At 38.1% G+C, this 22,828-nt stretch overlaps 2 protein-coding genes across 3 annotated transcripts in view; one reads left to right on the plus strand and one right to left on the minus strand.

Moving 5' to 3' along the window:
• Positions 1–22,828, plus strand: part of LOC135167662 (zinc finger protein 62-like) — a 35,744-nt gene that overhangs the window by 10,052 nt on the left and 2,864 nt on the right. The window contains exon 3 of the transcript XR_010299902.1: positions 12,415–12,603. The gene's annotated coding sequence lies outside the window, so the exon portion shown is untranslated. The remainder of the gene's footprint in view (positions 1–12,414; positions 12,604–22,828) is intronic.
• LOC135167650 (inactive serine protease scarface-like) lies at positions 35–11,951 on the minus strand. 2 transcript variants are annotated; one of them, XM_064131061.1, is made up of 7 exons: positions 11,796–11,951; positions 9,851–11,026; positions 4,121–4,561; positions 2,893–3,438; positions 1,788–1,942; positions 1,151–1,431; positions 35–949 (listed from the first exon to the last, which is right to left on the minus strand). In XM_064131061.1, the coding sequence occupies exons 2-7, from the start codon at positions 11,015–11,017 to the stop codon at positions 510–512; spliced, it is 3,030 nt and encodes a 1,009-aa protein (XP_063987131.1). In that variant the 5' UTR covers positions 11,018–11,026; positions 11,796–11,951; the 3' UTR covers positions 35–509. The 2 variants fall into 2 exon arrangements, with proteins under 2 accessions (XP_063987131.1, XP_063987129.1); XM_064131059.1 differs by lacking the exon at positions 11,796–11,951 and adding an exon at positions 11,504–11,758.

A 22,828-nucleotide genomic window follows, 5' to 3' on the forward strand; every position in this document is an offset into this window, starting at 1 on the left:
TTGTAACGGTCAATAAATCAAAAAAATCAAATAGTTAATTTTTACATTCAAGTTTATTTTTCACGTGATGAAATGTCACAGAATGTATAATTAAAAGGAGACACCGAATTATCACATACATTCATAAATACATTAGAAATTGCATAATTGTCCTATGGACGAAAAACAATTTTCATTTCTCTGCTGCACAGTCAACTAATTTACATAATTTACCGACTGACACTTAAGTACATAAGAATTACAGGCCCACATGAGTACATAGGAAAGGAAAATTATTTCCATTTGAAATTCATAATTTTCACATTTTTAGAAATTAATGATAAAGGCCCTCTAAACTGTCGTTTGATTTCATTAAAATTATGGCGTTAGATAAACAAATTTTAGCTTCTAACTGAACTCTTAATTATTGCAATCGAGGGATAAATAGAAACGCAAGAGTTAGGCGCTCATCAAAATCATTATTGTTAATATTCGAGTTGAATAAGAATTAATGGATTCAGTCAGCCCGATTAGACGGGAGGTAGATATTGATTGTTTTCGGGTGAGAGATTGCTCTTCTGGCAGTCGCAGGGCTGTTCTCTCTGGTGTGTGTGAGGTACCTCAATACGACGTTGGGACTCAGCTGGTGCACCAATTGGTGGATTGTCCAGAGTGTGCTGTACCCAGGCGTCATCAATCTTGGCAAATGTGGCTACTTGATTGGTGGGAAGACATCCAGTGTCCTGTGTGTAGACTCCCATTATCTCGTAGCGTCCGTCACCTCTGTCGCAGGCAAGTGGACCACCGAAGTCCACCTGGCACATGTTGTTGTTCTGCTTGTGGGCCTTGGCACACACCAGGGACTCGTCGAGGTCAACTGGGCCTTCAGCGTCTTGGAGACGTTGTTCGCAATCCTGGAGGCTCATCACGTCGACGTTGATAGCGCGCATCAGGGCTCCTGCGGCGTGGGCTGCGATGACCGATCGAATTAGGATAACTCGGAAGATTTTTGATTATAGGAATGGATATTTTTAAAGGGAATTCGTTCGTGCTCGTATGTGAAATCTCCACAACATTTCGCGTTTTCTCGAGGAAAATAACAGATATATCAAACGATACAGACGAATAATTGAAAAACAATAAATCATTTTTTGGATGGATGGTTACTCACTCTCAAGGATAGACTTTCCCCACCCAGTGGAGATGCATTGGCTTCCTGGTTTCGGTCCTTCCTGCCTTCCAAGGCAGATCGTATCCACATGCTTGTCCACAGTCACTGGTTTCTCAAGCATCAACATAGCAACATCGTGTGCAGCATAGCCAGGCAAGTAGCCAGGGTGTGGTACAATCGATTCAACCTGAACGATTTCGAAAGGCAAAGGTTCCTCGTGCTTCAGTTCATAGCCGAGTTTCCATTCTCCGGCTTTTACTGAGATCTTTCCGGGCTCGAATCTATTTTCAATAATAGGAAAGTTGAATTTTAGATGGCAAGATAATTTGGTGATTCCGGGGTTTTATATACAAACTATCATCGTCCCGGAAATTTATTGATTAGGCCCCCAGGTTTCTTATTTATTTACTTTTTGAGTGATTTTTTGGAAAGTTCAAGGATTCAGCGGGCGTAAAGGGTTTACTTTACACACGATATGTGTAAAGTTCAGAGGTCCTGCGTAAAGAGAGTTCTTGTGCGTGAATTAATTATTTAATAAAAAAACGAAGTTTTAAATTATTGTGAATAATATCCTGCGGTTTTCGACATTTAAAAAATGTTGAAAATCCCGATCGCCTTTTTTTACCATTAAACTTACCCATCAACACATCGTGCTGCGGTTAAAACTGCGTTGGGCGCAACAAATGCACCAGAACAAAGTAGTTTCTTTCTATCATTATCGAGTATCATCGCTTGCCATGGAATTTCACCAAAGCCAACTTCAACGTCGTTTAAACCACTTGGCCGTTGAACCTTCGATTATTAAACAGAAAAAAAGAGAGAATGCACATGCATGAGAAGATAAAGGACACACAATTACAACTAAATTAGCTTAATAACTTCAATTAATCAATTAGTCATTGTTAAAATAAATTAACCACATCAACCAAGAGTTAGTGCAATGTATCCTCACAATCTGTGAGAATTAAAATTTTTGAGGAGTGGGATTCACAAAAGAAATTTGTCCAATTAAATTTTAATTGAAAATAAAATCACTGGACTTTATTCATCACTGTACTACACATTGACATGGCAGTAGATATCTATTAAATGTACGGTCTATAGACAAAAATTAATGATAATTAAAGAAAAATAAAAAGAAATAAATTTAGTGGTTTTTGCCTTATTATCTGTGACATAATCTCTAGTAAAAAATATCCGAGACATAAACTCTATTGATAATTTTTCAATAACACATTTGATATTCATTTTCAAATTACTTGATTGTTGTGTTTGTATCTTACATTATAATATTTAAACGTTTAAAGCCATTGGAAATTTTGGCGTAACTTTTACGTGCTGAATTATATTGACTGATATTCAAAAATCGAATTACGTTGATATTGTTAAATTAAATATTCTCTGTTGAACATTTCAACAAAATCCGCCAAATTTGAGAACTTTTAAAATTTCTAGGACTGTGTTTTTTTTGGCTAATTATTATTTTTTACTTACAAATCAACTTCATCGACTCATTAATAGAATCAATCAGTCGACAAAGTAGTTTCATACAGAAAATTTAATGATTGTTGGACCAAAAACAATTCTAGAAGTTCGTATCGACAAAGTAATTCTGTTCTTCTTCAATAGAAATCTAAAAGAAATTTATTTCGATCTCGCAATTTTTTTTTATCAGCTTTTTTGTTCGCTTTTCTCATCAACTTAATACCTAGGGGAGACTAATGAGAGCAGAAACCACTTACTGCGTTTTTAACACCGCACTGTCTTCCAGGTGCGTAGGGTGCAATGGCAACGCGGTGTTCGTCACTCGGAGACGTTTCGTAATTCTTTTGTCCGAAGGGATTAGGAAAATTGGGGAAATTCGGGAAACTTGGGAAGCCTGGCCTATTTGGTTTTGGTGGGGCTTCATCGACAGGCGCATCGGCACTTGGAATAGTTGGGAAGGGTGGTAGAGCGGTTGGTGCTGGGGGTGCTTGGGTTGGCTTGAAATAATTGTTGAAGGCACCACCTATTTGATTCTGAATGTCAGAGAAGCTTGGGAATTGTTTTTGCTGGGAAGATGGCTCACTTGGGGAACCTTTGAGTTGGGGATAGCTTTTGATTGGGGGTGGGCTGGAGGGTTTTTTCGTTGGACGCTGATTTCTCTGGATGTTGAGGAAAGTGGGGAATCCCTGCTCGTCGAAACCACCTGAATAGTTGGCTGGGAGGTTGCCTGCTGGCCAGGGGTCAACGTAGTTGGGGTCACGACAGCACTTTCCGACCACTCCGTTGTCCGGGTTTTTGCAGTCCTGTTAAATTATGGGAGATTAACAATTTTAGTAACATTTGTAATATCATGTTCTCTGCGTACACGATTTATTTACTTTGAACGAAAGTTTGTCGGTTTTTAATAAAAATTCTCGTGAAGTGAAATCCAGTCGTCGTATTTTGAGGAAATTTTCTTTGAAAAAAACAATTGGAATTGAATTGGGAATTATTATTTAAATAAAAAATTTCGGATTATTGAATCAGGAGAATCTGAATTATTAAAATGAAAATATCTATTCCACGTACTTTACTCATGTTTATAAATCACTTATGATTCAAAGTGTATCACTTGATAGGCCTTGACTTAATTAAAGTTGAATCGATGTTGAATTATTTCATAATTAAGCTGAAGGCCTTCAGGGGACAGCTGGTTATAAACCCCTCACAGCAAATCACGGTCAACATAAGATAAATAATTCATAATTTCACCTCTATTAAGTCTCTTAATTGAAAAATTTCATGTTTTTCACGTAGAAACCCCAACAATTTTTTTTCCCCGAAATTTTCTCTCTTGTGATTATTCATTTTAACTACTGCATCGTTGACAAAATGAGCTTTAATTCCCGCGGAAAGTCTGTCATCTGAAAATGTCTAGTTACCTCTCCCCGACCTGATTTTTTCCCGCACACGGTCTTTCTCAAGAACATCGATTAATTAACTTACACTGAGCGGCACACGTCTCAAAAGCTGTTCGCTCGTCAAAGTAACTGGAGTTGGGCTCATGGTGCCATCCATACCGCACATTTGTTCTTCAACACAAACAAGAGCTGCAGCACATCCAAGCTGAACATGAGTGGGTGCAGGTTCCGAGGGAGCTGGGACCACCTCCTTGGGTTGCTGTGGAGGCCTGAGGAAGGCCGGATCGTTAACAGTGCCCTCACTGCCAATGGGTGGAAGGTATCCATTGCTCTCCTCCGGCTGCTGGGGCACCAGATCACCAGCGCTCAGATCACTCTCCTGTTGCTCATCATTATCGAAGATCCCTCCATGATGGGGATAACTGGAGATTCCGCTTGTGTAACCAGTGCCAGCCGATGACTGGTCAGGAGTCTTCTGGATGGGCATGTTGCAGCAAACCTCGCGATTCACATCACAGTTCTGGGCCTGAAATAATCAAGTGAATTTCCCTGAAATTTATCATCACCATCACTTCCTGCTTACAATGTCTATTGAATTCAGTTACGCTGAACTCCCTGAAGTGTTAATAAATTAATCTTAATATCAAATGCGTAACTCATGAACGGTTAAGCAAATAAAAGTCTCAGAACCACGATCGGGTAATAAATTTTTAGTTATCCGACAAGGCTTTTATATGACTTGTCATATACAACTCTTCAATTCAATGTAGTGAGATTGCGTACACATAAAATCATCACTGGCGCCTAACATTCAATTATATATATCGTTGACAAGCCCTCCGATTAATACCACCACATCTAGGTAATTAGTATCAACGTCGTCGGTATGAAAAATGCAATAAAAAATTGTAGAATCATTAATGAACTCTATGACAATGATTTCACAACGAATCGAGGAATTTTATAATGAAGGAGCGAGAAACATCACCAAACAAGACGTAATAAGGATGATGATAAAAAGGAAACGAAGGTTGCTGAACGACCTTAAGTTCATTGAACCTTTGCTGCAAGGTAATCCAGTATTGTCTCAGTCATGCTGAAGAAAAAAAAAAGTAAACACATTGCGTGATGGTTCTATGGTCAAATGAGGGCTCGACCAGTCGTCCTCAGTGAAATTGAGAGGTTGAATTTATTTATTTTTCCAGTTGTCAATGGTAACACAGTCATTTGAAGAATTCGATGGATCTCGCGTCTGATTCTTTAGCTCGGCTGACTAATGTCAGAGATGAGGGGAATTTTTCATTACATGGGTAATCGAAAGTGTGGGGAACTTGAGGAGTTTGAGAATGCTCAGGTGAAATTTCATCTCAACATGAAATTTGGTCCACTTTAAATTCGAGCACGAGTTTAATTTAATTCAACTCCGGGGCACCTGGTGAAACGCACCAATGAGAGTAATTCTTCGTATACATAAGTACATGGATATGCACCTGCGAAAGTTGTCTGGCCAGAAAATAGGATTTCAATTGAAAAAAGATAAAGAGCGTTGAAGAGGCTTTACTGTCAATGCAATGGCTATTAGAAACTGCGAAGAATGCGGAAAAATCGATTACATTGACGGTCCTAATTTTCTATCAATTTCATTATCACCATTTCCATGGAAATCAAAGATTAAAGTCTGAAATATTATGATTCTATGTGAAAAAGTATTTAGCAGCTCATGCAAGCGAATTTCAAGCGTCTTTTTGACAACTGAAAAATGAACTATTATTTTTTTCCGTTAATTATCCCTTTTAAGAGCTTTAATTAGTCCTCAGCGCACCATATAACTCTCTCCCCAATAGCCTGCAAATTTTTAAACTCACCCCAGTATTTCCCACTTTCCATTTCCCATAATATTTTGTCATATTATCCAGCCATTATTTATCCCACGAAGAATAATAATTGAATAGGAATTAAAAATCTATGAATATGAATGGGTTTCGGATGTGCAGAGGCGTATGCGTATGTCACTAAAGTTCCTACAATAACAGCAACATTATTACGAAATTTATTAACCGTTGTCCGTCGCATATCTGACGAAAACTGTCGCGAAATTCTCATGCTAATGCGCGACCCCATTGAGTCTAGCATTCTAGATGAAATATTTGCATAATGATAGACGTAATCGGCTTGACGTCAATTATTGAATTTCAAAAATCAATTTCTCCCATTAAATAACCCATTCAAAAAATTTTTTTTTCATAATAAACTCGTCAGATGTTGTAACGAAACAGTTAAAACTGAAAATTACGTGGTGAAAGATGATGAATATGGATTGTCTCCATCGACCTATCATTTTAATCGTTCGATATTAGAATCTGTTCAAGGCTATCGACTCGAAGACGCGTAACACATCCGTGACAGAGTCCCACTGAATTTTTATCATCAAGGCATCCACCTTCGAGACACACGACGACTACGTAATTTCCATTTTTACCTGAGGAAGGAAAAAAAATGTCGAATTTTTAATTTACTGAAAAATACGTATAAATATACGGAGGTGTCGCTAATGAATTTCAAGCGACGTTGGTGTTTGCTGTGTAGGGGAGGATGCGGGACGATGAGATCGTAAATAAAAAAAAAATGATGAATCAACATCACTGCAATACCGCAAATGTAAGAGGCATTTTTACAACTGATGAATTTTATTTCATAATTTCTCAGCCATCGTTCAATGATTTTTTTCCCCCGAGACAGTATTCCACAACCGGGAGTTTTAAGAGATAATTATTGGCTATTCTTTGGTGCGGGTGTTGCTTTCCTTCCTCATGTCAGATCAAAAATTCCTGAATATGTGCGTATACCGTGACATAACATCACTTTCGCCGATCTATCACACTTTGCATAAATGAAGAAATAATTTGAAATCCCCGTGAGAAGAGAGAGAGGTTTTCACACGCATTAGCGATGGGGCAGAGGCCCCCCCCGGAGACTATCAATAAATATTTAGGGTCTGATGAGCGAGAAACCATCTACGTGCTCCCTAACTCTAATTACTAACGCCCAGATGATAAAAAATGAATATCATCACTCACCATTATTACTATTCTTTACTAACGTGCAATTCAACAATTGATAATCCCTAAATTAAATTGCAAATTACGCTCGTAAAAAATATATTTCGATGTAAAAACCCAAGAGCCTTCAGTCCGTCCTCATCGGTAAAAACTGTGCCAATAACACGAGTAGAATTGAACGAGACTAGACAAGAGATAATGAAACAGCAATTGAATATAATTTCCTCTTAATGAATGTTGCGAAGACTCTTAATGAGACGGTCTTCGTTCGATGTTGAATTTTTTTGTTATTTCTCTTCAATTTATTCTAGATGGAACTCTCGTGTTGCCAAATATCAGAATCACCAATTTCTCCATTGCATAAAAATTATGGGAGTTGTAAAAAAAAAACCACTCGATGACATCAACGCTTCCTCCCCCACCCCCTTCACCACTGTTTATCATAACGATTTTTTTCAGTGATTTGTGAAGGTCCAGACTCTTGTAACTCGGTATCAAAATAAAAAGGAAGCCATATACTGTGGGGTCATGCCGGTGGGCTCTCCCCTTTCTCTCTTTCACTCTCGATATTCGATCTTCCTCGCTTGTAAGTCGATGAAAAAAAAAATTTGTACCTCCGTAAAGAAAACAACTTCTCCACCTTTCTCAAATAATAATCTTTCGATATATGTTAATTTATGCAAATAACTTGCACGAAGTGCGCGTAACCATTAAATATTTAATTGGTATCATCGACGATTTAGCCCCAATGTTGTATCGTATTTGTTGTCAGTGTTGATTCAAGATTCAACGGTATTGAGTATGGGAACTTTCCAAATTAGGAAATCGGTTGTTTTGGATCGATGGCCCTGACCAGCTGGCAATTACATTATGAAGAGGATGGAATAGGGGAAAAACCCGTTGACAAGTCCATAAGACTATTTTGGATGAGACACTCGTCGGTTGTTGGATGTCATTCGTCATTGAGTGCCTGTTCTTGTCTACTCAATGACGTGCGAGAGATACCGATCGTTTGAATGAGATGATCACCAGTTAATTATATCGCGAACATGTAGGAAGTGCCAGGAATTGCGAGAATTTTTTTGCGATCGAGGCTGATTCCGTTCCGAAAAAAATGTGAAACTGGTGGTGAAGAATAGGGAAGTTGTTGGAGTAGTTATTTTGTCAGTGGACTTCACTGAGAAGAAAAATTTCTGTGAGAAAAATATTTACTAATTACAGACTGAGAGAAGAATGGGGTAAAAGGGAGGAATTATTTTATTTAAATTTATCATTTTCCTTCGAATTTCCTCGTCGATCTCGAAAGTTATTGTAGGTCACGTCGAGATTAATTTGCATTTTTTGATAATTATAATCCGTTACGCTCTATTCAAAGTCCCGAAAAGTTATCCGAGTTTGAAAAATTTTGCAGTTCGCATTTTGCAGTTTTGCATACTAGACTTAATGAAAAATTGCTCTTCGAGTAGCGACAAATTGACAAAGTTGTTGATTAAAAATAAGTGAAGCCATGGTATAGTTTCTACTAGACCTTGAAAAATACTTGAATATTGTCACAATCAACCGTCGACAATTCTCGACGCTGATCTGATAAGGGATCGTGTCATCTTTATATCGTAAAACCGAAAATAAAGGAGATTCAACAAAGATATGCGTAAAATAATCATGATATATAGTGAATTATTTCTCTTAATCAGACAACTCCGTGAAAGTTAAACGGCCTTTTTCACCTTAACGACCACCTTCGTTACGCAGAGCAGTGCGATTACGTAATGGGCTCGCTGGGAGTTACCAAGATGATGATCCACTGACGGGAATATTACGCTGAATATCCTAGAGGCAATTCCCCAACTGACGAGTTTGAAAGTACTTCGACGAAATCGTAAATCTTAATCGCGATTATCATCGCCAGAAACGTAATCTTGACATTGAGATGATGTTTCAAAGGTAGCGCACATCAAGATGTTTCCGGCTGGGGAAATTTATAGGTTTGTGGGTGGTCATTTTGAGCTACTCGTGTTTGATGGATTCTCACGATTGGAATATACACGATTCGTCAAAAGTTATGTAAGTACGTTGAAGTGATGATTTAAAATAACGAAACGACAGGAATAACACGATAATTATTCGGAAATTGAGTTATTCTCGGATTTTCCGAAATTTTCGCCGGAAATGTAGTGAAAAAGTCAGTGAGTCTAGTGAAAAGTGATATCGTCTGTATAAAAATGGCACAAAGACATCATCGGTTTGTCTCGAAGACCGGTAAGTTTTGATTAATTAACTTTGAACCCAATTTTCATAAATTTTTTTCTTTCTTCACGTTGGGAGTTCTTTAATTTTTATTCTATGTCTCTCACAATTCTTTATTGATTATCCTCTCTCGTAGAAATAAAAGAAATTCAGGTTAACATCTGCTTGAATATTCAATGAAGTGATCAACCAGTGGAATTAAATTCTGAACATTCATGCTTTGATTAAAAAACTAATTAACTTGAATACCGCCGATCTTCTCATTGTTAACAAATTATAATCAAACATAACATCGCGGGAGATTCGAATTTTCACGATTGTCTCTCCCCCCAAAAGTGAAATGAAAATTACATTCCTGAAAACTACCACAAAATGACCCGCGAAACGGTGATTTCTTTCCAACAATGTACGTTCTAAGTATCGTTTTAATGAACATCTGAATTGGCTCATAAATTAAACCATTTAACGAGGGGAATAAATCGTGACAAATGAGAAAAATTGTGACTTACGTCAGATCGAACTTGGGTGAGTCCTTGCACATTACCGCTGACATATCCGTTATTGCAGAGATTCTTGGCAACACAGATTTTTCCTTTTCCATTGCAGCTGACAGTGAGTCCACTAGTTGGTGGAAATTTGGCAGTGGGAGTCTGCTGATGATAGCCATCGAAATTATCCTGTTCATCATACTGAGAGGCATCCGGATACTGGGCTTGATGGACGTTTTGTGGAACATGAGGTACTTGGGGTTTCTGCCCTCGTCCAGAACTTCCAAACGGATTTCTATTGAATGCCCCGGCGTTGGCATTGGCATTGGCATGTGCGTTAGCATTGGCATGTGCATTGGCATTGGCCTTGGCATTAGCGGCTGCATTAGCGACAGCATTGGCAGCTGCATTGGCATGAGCAGATGCTGTTGCAGAGGCACCAGCTCCAGAAGACGCTCCTCCATGGAAAAACGGATTCTTAGAGAAATCGATATTCTGACCGGAGCCAGAGGATGATCCAGATCCAGATCCAGAAGATCCTGAATACTGAGAACCACCGTGATAACTGCTTCCAGCGCTGAAGGATCCAGCATTGCCACCCAGGAACGGATTCTGATGCGCCTGCACTTGAACGTGTCCCTGATCATTAGCAGCATGAGCTGCACCACTGCCGTGATGAAGATTGAAAGTTCCACTTGATGAGCATCCGTTGGCTCCACAGCCTATCGAGGGCTTGCCACCCGGCCCGAAGGGACTTTCAGCCCCCATCCACCAGAATTGGCCTCCCTGTTGAGTCTGACCTGCACCAGATTGACTCCCTGACTGGTCTGCTGGGACAAAACCGTGGGGGGTCTGAAGCTCCTGTTGAGGCACTTCAGCATTGTTCTCCAAAGCCAAAAATCCAGTTCCAGGATTCTTCAGGAGATAACCATCCTCACCCTCTCCAACTGCATTGGCATTGGCATTGGCATTGCTGGAGGAATAAGCTCCACTCGACGCAGAACTCGATGCCGATGATGATGCAGAAGAGCTGTAACTACCTTGACTACTTGCACTTGAGTAAGCAGATGCTTTGGCATTAGCGTATCCCTGTCCGTGATAATTATCCGGTATTTTCGAATAAGGGCTTGCATTTGCAAAGCCGACAAACGCCACTGCGCAGAGCAGCAACACCGACTGTCGTCTCATTGTTGGTACCTTTCAAAAACAACGTTATCATTTGAATCATTTGATAAATGTCATGTTAACTTCCTTAAAAAAAATTTGTTCAACATTTAATTGCCATGAAAAACCTGATTCACGAGCTCCTGGTTTTCGCCTCTCACACTGCATTATAATGATCAAAAACCAATCTACATATTTATCAACGACCTCACCTTGTACTTAATCATCTCAACTTGATTTTCGTGACTTAAAAATTGATGAATATTTCCAACAAAAATCTACGTTATTCACGATATGACATTTACAACTAGTCTTTCTTCATCAAAAATTGTCCGTCAATTAGCACGATTTCACGGGAATTCATTGAGAAAAAACGATTACTGCAACTTGACTTTAGTAAATTACTGGTAGATACTTAATGACATAATCGTATGGTAGGAAAATCGCATGATTTACCACACTGGTAATTGACTCGCCAGCGTCTCGTTGCTAAACTTGTCTCTAACATACCCGTTTGAGGCCTTCAACTTGAACGTGACTGAGTGTAAACATTAACACTTGGCTATTGCATCTCGTGTACTCAATCAATTGACGTGTGAATGTTTCAATGACACTGTCTCGATCAATATATCGATACACCCTTACAATGTAAACACTTTTCCACAGATGAAAAATTTTTTAATTTACAATTGAGACGGTCGACTCCTTCTGTCACTGAATCAATGTAATCACAATTTTGCACAGATTTTTTTTTAATCGCCCCTGATATTGTGAATCGTTTGGGTCTCGGGGACGTACTCACCTGATACGCGTCCCCCGTGGAATAAACACGTATGTATCGCTTTAAAGAAAGTTAGTGTGACTGGCGACGCCTCCATATCCTGGCTTCTCTTATACCATCCTCAGCGCTATGTATCCCCACCCGGGTGGGCCCATGATCTCCTCCTGTCCTTCGGCAATCCTATCCCTGCTTCGTTTGGACTTATGCCGGTGGGCCCCCTGCCCTCCCACCCGGGCCCATTCGCATCTTGTCCACATTGCCTTCTCCATCAACAAAATATTCAATTATCTCTGTCTCCCTCGTTCAGCCAATACTCAACTGCAATCTTTCCTTCCTACTCCTTCGATGAAGAGCCAACGTCACCGCATCACCTCTTTCTGACATCCTCAAACCTTGACGGGTATGAGCGGCCCTAGTATTATTGGGCAAACATGTGAAATCGTAATGCTGACGTGTCAGATTGAAAAGCTAATCATCAACTGAGGTTCATTATTGGCTCACACTAGTCAAGCGAAAAAAATTCGAAAGGGGTAATTGAGCCTTTCTTCGCAAAAATCGACCTTGACTTTTTCGCAAAAGTTCACGAACAATGGAGGAGGCGTTTAGGATTGATTCCACGTTTTTTTATTATTTTTTTCAGGAACGTTGGCGACGCGGATGTAAGTGTTTAATGGGAGGAGAGAAATTTATGAGGAAAATTCTGGTGATCGCAGGGGAAAGGGGAGCAAAGTGGTGGAGAGGAAAAAATTCCCAAATGTGAAGTTCACAAATTTCTGGATATTTTTACGGGAAATTCCGAGAAATTTTACTTTAAAGGCTGGGTAAAGGTGTGAGTAATATCAAATCTAAAAAATGATTCTAGATCGACTCTTTCATGAATATTATTAACGATTTTCCTCCAAAGTCGCCCAAACTTTCCGATTTTTTTTTCATCTCGTGGACACAGTTATCTCCTTCATACAGGTAAAAATTATAATTCACGAACGCGGGTTTTAGTTATGAAATAGACGGGCGGAACGTAGGCGTTAGAATAGTGTTATATGGGGCGCATAAAAATTACTGTCATTGCGTCCATAAGGAAATGAATGATGGTTACTCCAAGAAATCTTTTAGCCCATGTAATTATAGCCTTGGCTTTCAACGATTACCCTACACGGATATTCACCAAAAATGTCTGCTTTTATAACAAACCCTAACTTAGTATATTTTTGGATCGTGGCATTGAATTTTTTTACTTGTGTCGGATCGAGCTGGGGTCCGAGCCAACGACGAGGACTGGCTAGGTAGCTTGGGGTGTTTGACTCGTATTCAGGTGATGTTCGAGTTGAAGGCGAGGACCGGCCCCCGCACCATAAAAAAATCATGTCACTAATCGTGAACGATATTTTTTTAAAGAACTTTTCACTTTTACGAGTTTGGAGAGGGGCCCATGCTAATTCCTGAGCGAGATAATAAAATCAAGAAATCGTATGGGTTGTGCACTGAGGGTGGAAAGCAGGACATTCCAGAACGGGTGTGTACGCTGAGGAAAAAATATAATTTTGCCAGTCATATTTTTTTGGGACAATGAACTCATCAAAAATCATTAAAAAATTCACTTTGAATTCTCGTCAGAATAATATTTAATTGGCAAAATTATATCCACAACATCCCTGGCTGGAAAGTTGGTACTTCGCTCCCTGATGAGCGGAAGGAACGTGGATACTTTCCGGCCTAGGGTCGAAAATCACTCCCTCGTGAGTAATTGTCGTGAGTACTTAATCATCAGGTATGTGATGCGCACCTGATTAAGGGCAGCACAAGGAAACAGTCGACATCAAACGTAGAAATTTCCCTCCGTCCAACTGTTTTATTTATAAATATGAGTTAAATATCATATTATTGATCTTCCAAAATACATAATCTTCAACGTAAAAAAAACAATTTTACCCAAAGGACGAATGTCCTTAATTGATGAGTCAATGTATTCCAAGAAAAATCTATTCCGGAACCCGTACGATGGGGCTAACGAACGTTCTCCACCGCACAATGACGATGTCCGTATTTCGGTGATTTCAACTCTCGAAAATATTTGCCTGGGGTATTTTAAAGGAGTCAAGGACATCGGTGAGGCGTCGACGTGAATCCTGCTTGTATATCGGTCCATGGTCACAAACCGAGACACCGTATATTCGAGACAATGAATATGAAAACGGCACTTTTACCGATTGTTATATCTCTCGATTGGTATTATAAAAATGAAAGACCTATTGTGAATACTAGATCAGTGACATAGACCAATGGGAAATGTCAAACGGGGTTGTGATGCACGAATTCATTAGCACAAATAACGTGTGACAATGAGGTATGACAGAGGGTATGATACGAGGGTATGACGAAATTGAGGATGAAATATGAAGGAGATTAATGGGAATTGTTATTGGCCAGGACAATTCGATCAGTGACACCCTCGCAGACCAACAGTCAAAAGGTAATAATTCCATTGTTGTTTTTATTTAACTGGTTGTCATGGAATTCGAGTGGGTACAACCTTGAGGCTATACCCACGTACTCTGGATTATCCACTGTGATTCACAATTCATGACGTACTATGATGTCATCTCCATCGCATACCTTTTGAAATTCATCCATAAATAATGCATCTGTCAGGTTACAATAAATCTAGTGATGATTTTTAATAGATCACGAGAGGTATTTTTACCTTCCGCATCATTGGGGGTATTGATGATCAATGCTGGTCATGTCGTTATTCGATTTACACATTTTTCGACAGGATGGAATTCAAATTGATTTATTTTTCTTGGGTCGGATGAATACTTTGGATGCCCATCGTGTTCCTGGGTTTGTAGGGAATTGCAACAGCATGAGACAATGGAGTCGAATCGAAATTAAACGAATGGATAGGACGAGAATAAAATATATTGAAAATTCTGGTTTTTCTTTTGGATTACGGGTTAAGGGCGATTGAATTACGGGATAGGGTCATATCGGTTATTTTATGATTATTTACTTTGTGAAATTTATGTTATTGAACTCGAGGGAGGTTTTTAATGTCTGGAATTTTGGCGATCGAATGGCCGGACTGTAATCGATCGATTCTAAAGATGGTCACCCCTCTCTAATTTTGATGGTGTGGGAATTTTTTTTAGTCACCAAAAATTTTTACCTCAACTTTTTTTTCTCGTTGAAAATTGCTGGAGCGGAATGCGTCTCTTGTTTCTCACCTAGAAGGAACCATGATGATTCCTTCACACCTCTCACATTACACCGCGAAAAAATATCCTACTCAGAAAAAAAACTTTCGCCAAGAAATTTTGTCGCTGTCCCAAAGACAAGAATAATTTTTACGATAAGAAAGTGATTTTCCAAAAACACGCCCAGTTGGATGAGTTCATTCAATATTTTTTTCTCCCAAATCCAGAGTATTTCAATGCAACAATTTTTAGCTGATACACAAAGGTCCTCTCGACTCCCCCGGGTCTCGTGATATAAACTTTCCAAACTGTTTCTCCCACTCACAATTAAATAAACTATCTCTTACATTTATTTGCATAGCGAATTGTACTTTGTGGTCAGTAAATTTTTCCTAAATTTTTCCCTCCGCGCACGAGCAATAAAACAATTGTCATTGAAACCTAATTAAGATCCTCTTCAAATGACTTAATCCAAAAAATAACACTTTTGAAAAAGAACTTCTCTCAAGTAGATAAATCTCTTCATCAAAGCTAATTCTCATCAGTGTCTGTATTTCCAAAAAATCATCATAATTTTGACTTTAGTTATCGTCTCCGATGACGCCATAAACCCCTTAAAACGTTCATCCGCTTCTCCAGTGATATTTTCACACAAGAGAATGGAAAACTATTCCATTAAAAAAATCAATTTGTCTCTGCGTGCGACCTCCTCATGCAATATCAGTATTTGCAACAATGTTAATGCCAAACCGATGTATTATAACATGCTAAACACATTCTACATGGCTTAATTGTTCATAATGAATCTATGTTTAAGCATGAGTTGTCTCTAAACACTCGCCGACCGAGAATAGTTTTCCTGACAAAGTAATAAGAGAAAATTGCCCATTACTTGATGATGAAAACTCTTCACGTAAACGTACAGCATTCCATCCAATGATTGGCCTTAAATTCAAAAAATAAATGCGTATTCTGCGCGGGTTTCCTCGCCCCTGATCATCGGTTTGGCTCTCACTTTCTCCACAAATTCCGATCTCCTCTCGTTGTCATATTATATCTGCCTTACGTGTGTTATTCAGGGTTGATTGGTGCACACTCTCACCTTTGGCCAGTGCAAAAAAAAAAACGAGTGATACCAGGATATTTTTCGTATGCGGAGTCAGCTGTTGTTTGCGCCGCAGGGGTTTATTATGCATCGATACCTCAATTTTGTTTCTTATGCATTTCGATGGTTAATGCACGTCCGACACTCGGGCACGCGTATTAACTGCCAAAAGCCACGTGGTTGTGGTTTTTTGGGGATCGTAAAGTATAGGATAGGGTCTGGTGCGTAATGTATCGAGTGTTGTAACGGCTTTCGCGAGATTTTTTATTTACTTCGAAGGTGCTTCTTCGGCTACCGATACATCTCTGATTACGGTTATGCTTCACAGTTGATGAGATTGGAAATTTGAGTAAATGAATATTGATTTGGAAAATATGTTTAGATAGGAGAAATTTGGAAGTTGAAGTTAAGGGTTGGACTTTTTATTGAGGGACGCGTGAATTTTTCTTCGGATTTTTAAAAATTCACAAGAGTTTGCGAGAATTTTACCTTAAGGTGTTGTCGTGTGAGATATTTACTCGACAGTTTTTGTTTAAATTTTTATGGTGAATTATGCGAATGCTGTAAACAGTTGTGATTTATTTTTAAAAATGGCATCGATTTTACTGGAGGATCTGCTAAATTTCATACGAATTGTTGAGTTAGTATACGACTCTGGCTCGTTTTCCAGGCCCAGACTCGTCAGAAAATCTTTACCGCACTCGTTGCGTAATACATATGCAGAAGAATACGAAAAGACGATTTGCGACACGACCTCAGCGCAGAAGTGACGAAAATGGATAATAAAATATGTAAATTTTTACCTTTCGATTAAAAATATTTTAATGATTTTATAAATGTTCAATAGCAATGTGAATATTGACGATAATATTTAATTAAATTTCAAATAGAATGAGAATCGAGAGCGAATCCCCAGAATTTCCAATCAATTTTGAATTTAATTGATCATAAAAAACTTATTAATTCGTCAATAAATATACAGGAATTTCATTCTAATGGATCGTTGATGAAAATTTCAAAATTTTTTACTTGAAATTTGAAGAATAATTTTCTACCAGTGTTGTTTTGACTTCAAACGTCGCCCGAGGTTCCAATAATTCTCATTGTCGCATGGGCTTAAAGGTTGGCATTCCATTAGATATTCCAGAAAATTAACGAATTGATTGATAACGACATACATAGGAATTTCATGTCAATTAGTAGTTGCTGAATTTCCAAATTTTTTCAGTTAAAAAACCAAAAATAATTTTCTAACATTCTTGTTTTGACACATCAAGGGTCCATAGGTTCACCAATGTATAATGATGAAACGATGAGACCCTGGTTCATTAGTGATTCGGCTAAACATTTCATTAAACCCACGCGCCAACTGTCTTTGCGATAGCCGTTGTATCGAGTTATGAAACCGAAGGAAAGTTTTTTTTTTCTCCCTGTGTACCATTTAATACGCATATTCGGGTCTTTATATGACGTAAGTGTCTAGGCCAAGAAGCTTCGATATTTTGGGAGATAAATCAATCGATGATATGAATTACTGAGTGGAGATTTTGAGTGCAATGGGACGCCAGTGAATCTGTGATTATTTATCGATTATACCTTCGGGGCCTGGTACCAATCACACTTTGCAATCATTTCGGTGATTATTATCGTGAAGAAAGGAGAATAAATTCATTCACTGACGTTCACAATTACTTTTGCCTGTACTTTATTTCGGATGTAATAAATTTACTTGTAATTTTATAATTTTCTCGGAGAGTTACGGAGTGCAATTTACACGCTGTTAACGCCCGCTGAACATGGAAATATTTTTTGTCTCGAATTGAAAAAAATATTCTCGAAATTACGAACAAAATTCCATGAATATTCCGTTGTTTTTTTACTTTGAGTCTCCCGTTTGATCACTTGGTGACAAATACTGAGGGGAAAACGACGTAGGGCCGGTTGTAAGAACTCCAGTCAAGAAAATCCTCGATTAAGTATCAGAATAAATAAAGATAATCTGTCAATAAATTTTCATGGAAAGTTTATCCAACGTATTTCACTAGAGAAAAACAGTTTGTAGAGGTATCATCACTGTTTGTCAATAATACTATTAATTATGAATAATTTAGTTGATATTCACGAGCCAGTGGTTGAATGAAAGTAGTTTTGAATAAGTGCTTTTGAAAGCACTGTAAAACGAATGCCCAAAATTGTGGGGAAGATATTTATCCGATAATTTATTTGGACGACTTATTTCGCTAACAGGAGTTGGTTGGCAACATTCGTCGGTTTGCGATAAAATTCTTGATCAATTTGTTGAGCTTTCGACTAAATGACTGTTGAAGTAAAAATTAATTGCAATTGAGGGAATTACGAATTTTTAATCGTTGGGCAAAAAACTTTCCAACATATCAATATTCATTAAGGGGTTATTGCCGGTATTTTCTCCTTTTTTGAGTTTCTTTTCGAATTTCAGATAAACGATTGATAATATTGACGTGAAAAAATATATCGTTTTCAAGCTTCATTATTATCTAATGAATCGTAGTAGAAAAAATACAGAAAATACAGCACGATCTACAAGACTGAAAATTTTTTCATCGTGATTTATTACTTTTCGTCTAATAGGAAACTCTCTAATTAACTTTATTCTCGCAGTGTAATACCGACAGAGCATTTCCTCGACAAATCGACCTTTTACACACAATGAAGTCCCTTCATTTTTTGACACATTCGGTGTTTTACATGAAGACCTTGTGTAGGGGAATAGAAATCTCTACATTCTAATTACATGCTTTACATATTGAATTCCACAAAATTGAAATGTACTATTCCGATTGTATATTGTGTAATTTAACCTTGTGAATATTCATTCTATTGCGCGCAATTTGAGACTTGCTATTCAAGTAGACAACATGAAATACTATGCGAGCAGAAAAAGTCTGAGAAATATTTGGATAAAACTGGAATAAGGGCTTTGGAAGGGGCCTTAAGATATGGGACCGCAATTTGTCGATCCTCCTTTCCGCCCAAACTTTGATTATATCTTCAATTTTTCAAATAACTCTACGGTTTCCCGCTACTGAGATTATTTTGCGCTTAAAATGCACCAAATGTGGTCAATATTGCCTGAGGATACATAATTCCATATTGACAAAGGGACCCCGGTAATGTAGACGTTCACATATGTATTTGATCTGACGCGGCACTTAGAGTAATATAAGACAAATATTGAAGATTTAAAAATCAAATAAATTTTAAATGGAAGCCAATATAAACAGAAATATTCCGGTGTAGCGTATCCTCAATCGCTCGTCTAGCACAATTAGTAGTAATTAAATTAAAAGTGCTAACGTCAGGTGGAGGTATGCGGACATGAAGATTTCAAGGTGAGGGAGATTGAAAGATAGAAAAAAATTTTAGGAAACTGAGAAAGAGGAAAATAAAAATTGATGAGCAAATCTACAGAAGAACTTTGAATTTTTCAGAGAAAAGCCATTTTTTTTTCTTGGGAAAAACCATCTGTAGTGATAAATCAACATAATCAACGCAATCAACATAAATGATAGCATAGGAGAATGGAATATAACAATGCCAATTTGTGTAAATAATATTTTGAATGAAAACATCAAATGTGTCAAAGAATGAAGAAACTTAATTATTCCTTCATGGGAACAAAGTTCCATCAGTATGAAAAGCATAACTTTTGTTATATTTTTATAACCTTCCCTAAAATTTCGAAATGATAAATTATCCCAACGAGTTCAAACTCAGGACAACAAAACCATTATAAAATTTCCGGTAACCTAGACTCAAGGAGCGTACGAATGAAAGCATTGTTCCATTAAAAATCCTTAATTCACGATAAAAATTATTCCCCAAATGCGATTACTCACGTAAAAAATATCTCGAATCTCACCTTGACGGGGTATTCTCAGTCTCCGAATTCCCGAAATTTCTCCGGATTAATAAAAATATTTTCGTTAACACCAGTACGTGAAAACCACATCCTCGATGTATCATTTTACGATGGATTTAGAAATTCCCCAGCTCCCAGGAACTGAAATTTCTTAATGACGTTGATAATCGTCGAATGACGATTATTTTTGAATCTCCGCTATGTAATACTCAAGACTGATATTTGAAGTGGGAAAAAAAATTTTTTTTTGGGCGTCAACATGTCGGTGAATATATAAAGTATGCAGTTGTCTCGAACAGCCTCGAACAGCCTTGCCTCAGGATGTATCTTAGGATATATTTCCAGTAACGGATCGCGCATCGTGTGTAATACATACGGTTAAGGAGGAATAAATTTATGCGGTAAAATTTTTTTTTTTTAATCACGAATACAACTCTCTCGATATGTTATTGAGTCATTCTCCTCGGCGTTGGTGCGCCACACTGGTATTTATCTGATCGGATTATTTAATACTCTCTTTCATTTCACCCACCAACTCTCCTCATTATTCTTCTCTTTGTTCTGCAATACATTCAGAGTACGTGTACACACGATGTTTTGAATTTTGGCGCCGGGTAGTCGATGATTTACAGTCGGTAATCAACAATAAATCATAGGTTTTTTTTTAACACTCGTTAAGCCCCTCGAATGTGGCCGAATATGCTCGTGAATAATCGCGAATCGAATGGTCATCAATCATTCACTTATGTTGTGATTGAAATTAACAAACGTTTATCCTGAGCTAAGAGAATTTTAAATGAAATTAAACGAGCGAGACTGCAATCAAATAATCATCATCAGTCGTGATAAACCCGCATCCGGAAAATGATTTCACCGGGAGATACGAACGCCCAATGATTTCTGCGTCTTGGAAATTCCGTCGAAACAACGGGGGAGACGATAATTAAATGATTATTCTTCCTCGGTGGCTATAATTCACTGTTTTCTTCGTAATAACAATACTAAAAAATTACGAATTTATCACAACCGGAGTCATTATATCAGTCTCAAGTCCATGCTGCCAAGATTTCTGGGATTTTATGGATTTTTTTTACCGGAGATTGTGATCACTGGCGACGTAATACCGCACCTCCAATTTATATTGCCGATCATACTCCGCAGGGATTTTATAGAGGATATCGATTTCGCTCCCCCGATCCGTTCCGATTTTTATTTATTTCACTCAATTTTTTATTTATTCAGCCCATTCTCGCCGATCCTGGGGGGACGGTATCAGCGAAATTGATTTCGAAAGTGTATATGTACACACCTAGATCGTATGATTTCGATGAATATGAGATGAGAGGTGAGTGCAGGATGACACGGTGAAAGAGCCACTGGGTTCCATTCGAAAATATTCGGTATTGAGAATGAGAAACAGTTTTGGATGAAATATGACGTGCGGAGGGCCCCCTTCCCGGGGGGGAGAAGGGGTCTTTGTGTCTCGGTCAGTTGCAACACCACGTACGACTGTACCAATGCGGATTCGCGGGGCGTCTGCCCTTGTCACCTCTGAACTATTGGATATAATTCTTACTGTGGGCCTGTGGTACTTTTGAATAATAAACATTATTGAATAATATTATAAATTGATAAAAAATTATAAAGAGGCTCTCAAAAAACTACAGTGGATTTTTTTGAAATGAGATTTAGATTTAGAATATATACTGGAAGGGCGAAATTTAATGTGATTGACAAGATATAAATCAAGTAAATGTATTTTCCATATTTTTCAATCAGAAAATTATGTTTTTGGGGGCATACGAGATTTATTTATTGACATATAGATGTATCCAACGTGTACGCTACATATGTATCTTCACATACATCTAAAATTTCTGAGAATCCACATTCACTAAACGAAAACGTAATTTTTATCAAAAATTTCTTTTCGCACGAGGCGAGATATTCAGTAAAAATTATGGAAAATCCCCTACCCTAAATTTGATTGAATATTTTTCTTCATATTCCATTGCAAACCATGACGTCATTTTGCATCCCCGATGGCCAATCATCCTTGAATGATCCTTCATTCCCTCGTAAAGTTCACGGAACATTTATTTCAATTTTTCCACCGCGTGGGCGTCTCATAAGTGTCCCAAGGACCTTCTCCCCTGTTCTCTTATCAATGACGTTCAGATTCGTTAGGCGAATAACAACTCCAAGTCCCAGTGAGAGAAATACAATTGCGATTGAATCAGTGACTCTGTAACCCCGACAACCGATGTCTCCCTGTGTGGGTATTCGGGCCTTATATGCCAAATACTTACGGTGCTTGCTTTTGTCGTGTGATTGCCGGAACAAAATTCGCAAGCATGCGGCATGTCACTTTCGCTTGAAAATATATCGTTGAACGGGCGGCGGCACTTGCGCTTTAAACCAAAATTTAATGGGTCCTTACAATAATCGAATTTCGGTGGAATCCAAGCGCCGCTTTCGGACAATTGTCAATTTATTCACCGATCATATCACCGTGCAACACCAACAAAAGAATCCCTAAAAGTGTCTGCTGTGGTATTTTTAAGTGAAACATCACATTAACGAATTTACGATTGATTCGTGAAATGTTAAAAATTTTACTACTTTTTTATTCAGTCGACGTTTCACTGAAATGCTTAGGAATTTCAACATTGGAAATTTATAATTTGATGAAGGAAATTACGCATATGGAAATTTTATTTCAGTAATTCCCCGCTAACTGGGAGAAATCGGAGGACTTTCAAGTTTATTTTTAAGTGAAGTACTCGAGGGAAAATTTTGGATGAACACTACAGGAAAAATCGTGATACATTTGACTCTACAGAAGTCTATAGAT

Source organism: Diachasmimorpha longicaudata, chromosome 11, assembly GCF_034640455.1.
Source record: "Diachasmimorpha longicaudata isolate KC_UGA_2023 chromosome 11, iyDiaLong2, whole genome shotgun sequence".
Lineage (NCBI taxonomy): Eukaryota > Metazoa > Arthropoda > Insecta > Hymenoptera > Braconidae > Diachasmimorpha > Diachasmimorpha longicaudata.

Excerpts from the sequence above, each read along its gene's own strand:
- LOC135167650 (XM_064131059.1), bottom strand. The coding sequence starts at position 11,545 with ATGTTTACACTCAGTCACGTTCAAGTTGAAGGCCTCAAACGG. Across the intron at positions 11,027-11,503 it reads AAGTTGAAGGCCTCAAACGG|GTACCAACAATGAGACGACA; the intron begins GTATGTTAGAGA and ends TGTTTTTGAAAG. Across the intron at positions 1,943-2,892 it reads AGTGCGGTGTTAAAAACGCA|GTTCAACGGCCAAGTGGTTT; the intron begins GTAAGTGGTTTC and ends TAATAATCGAAG.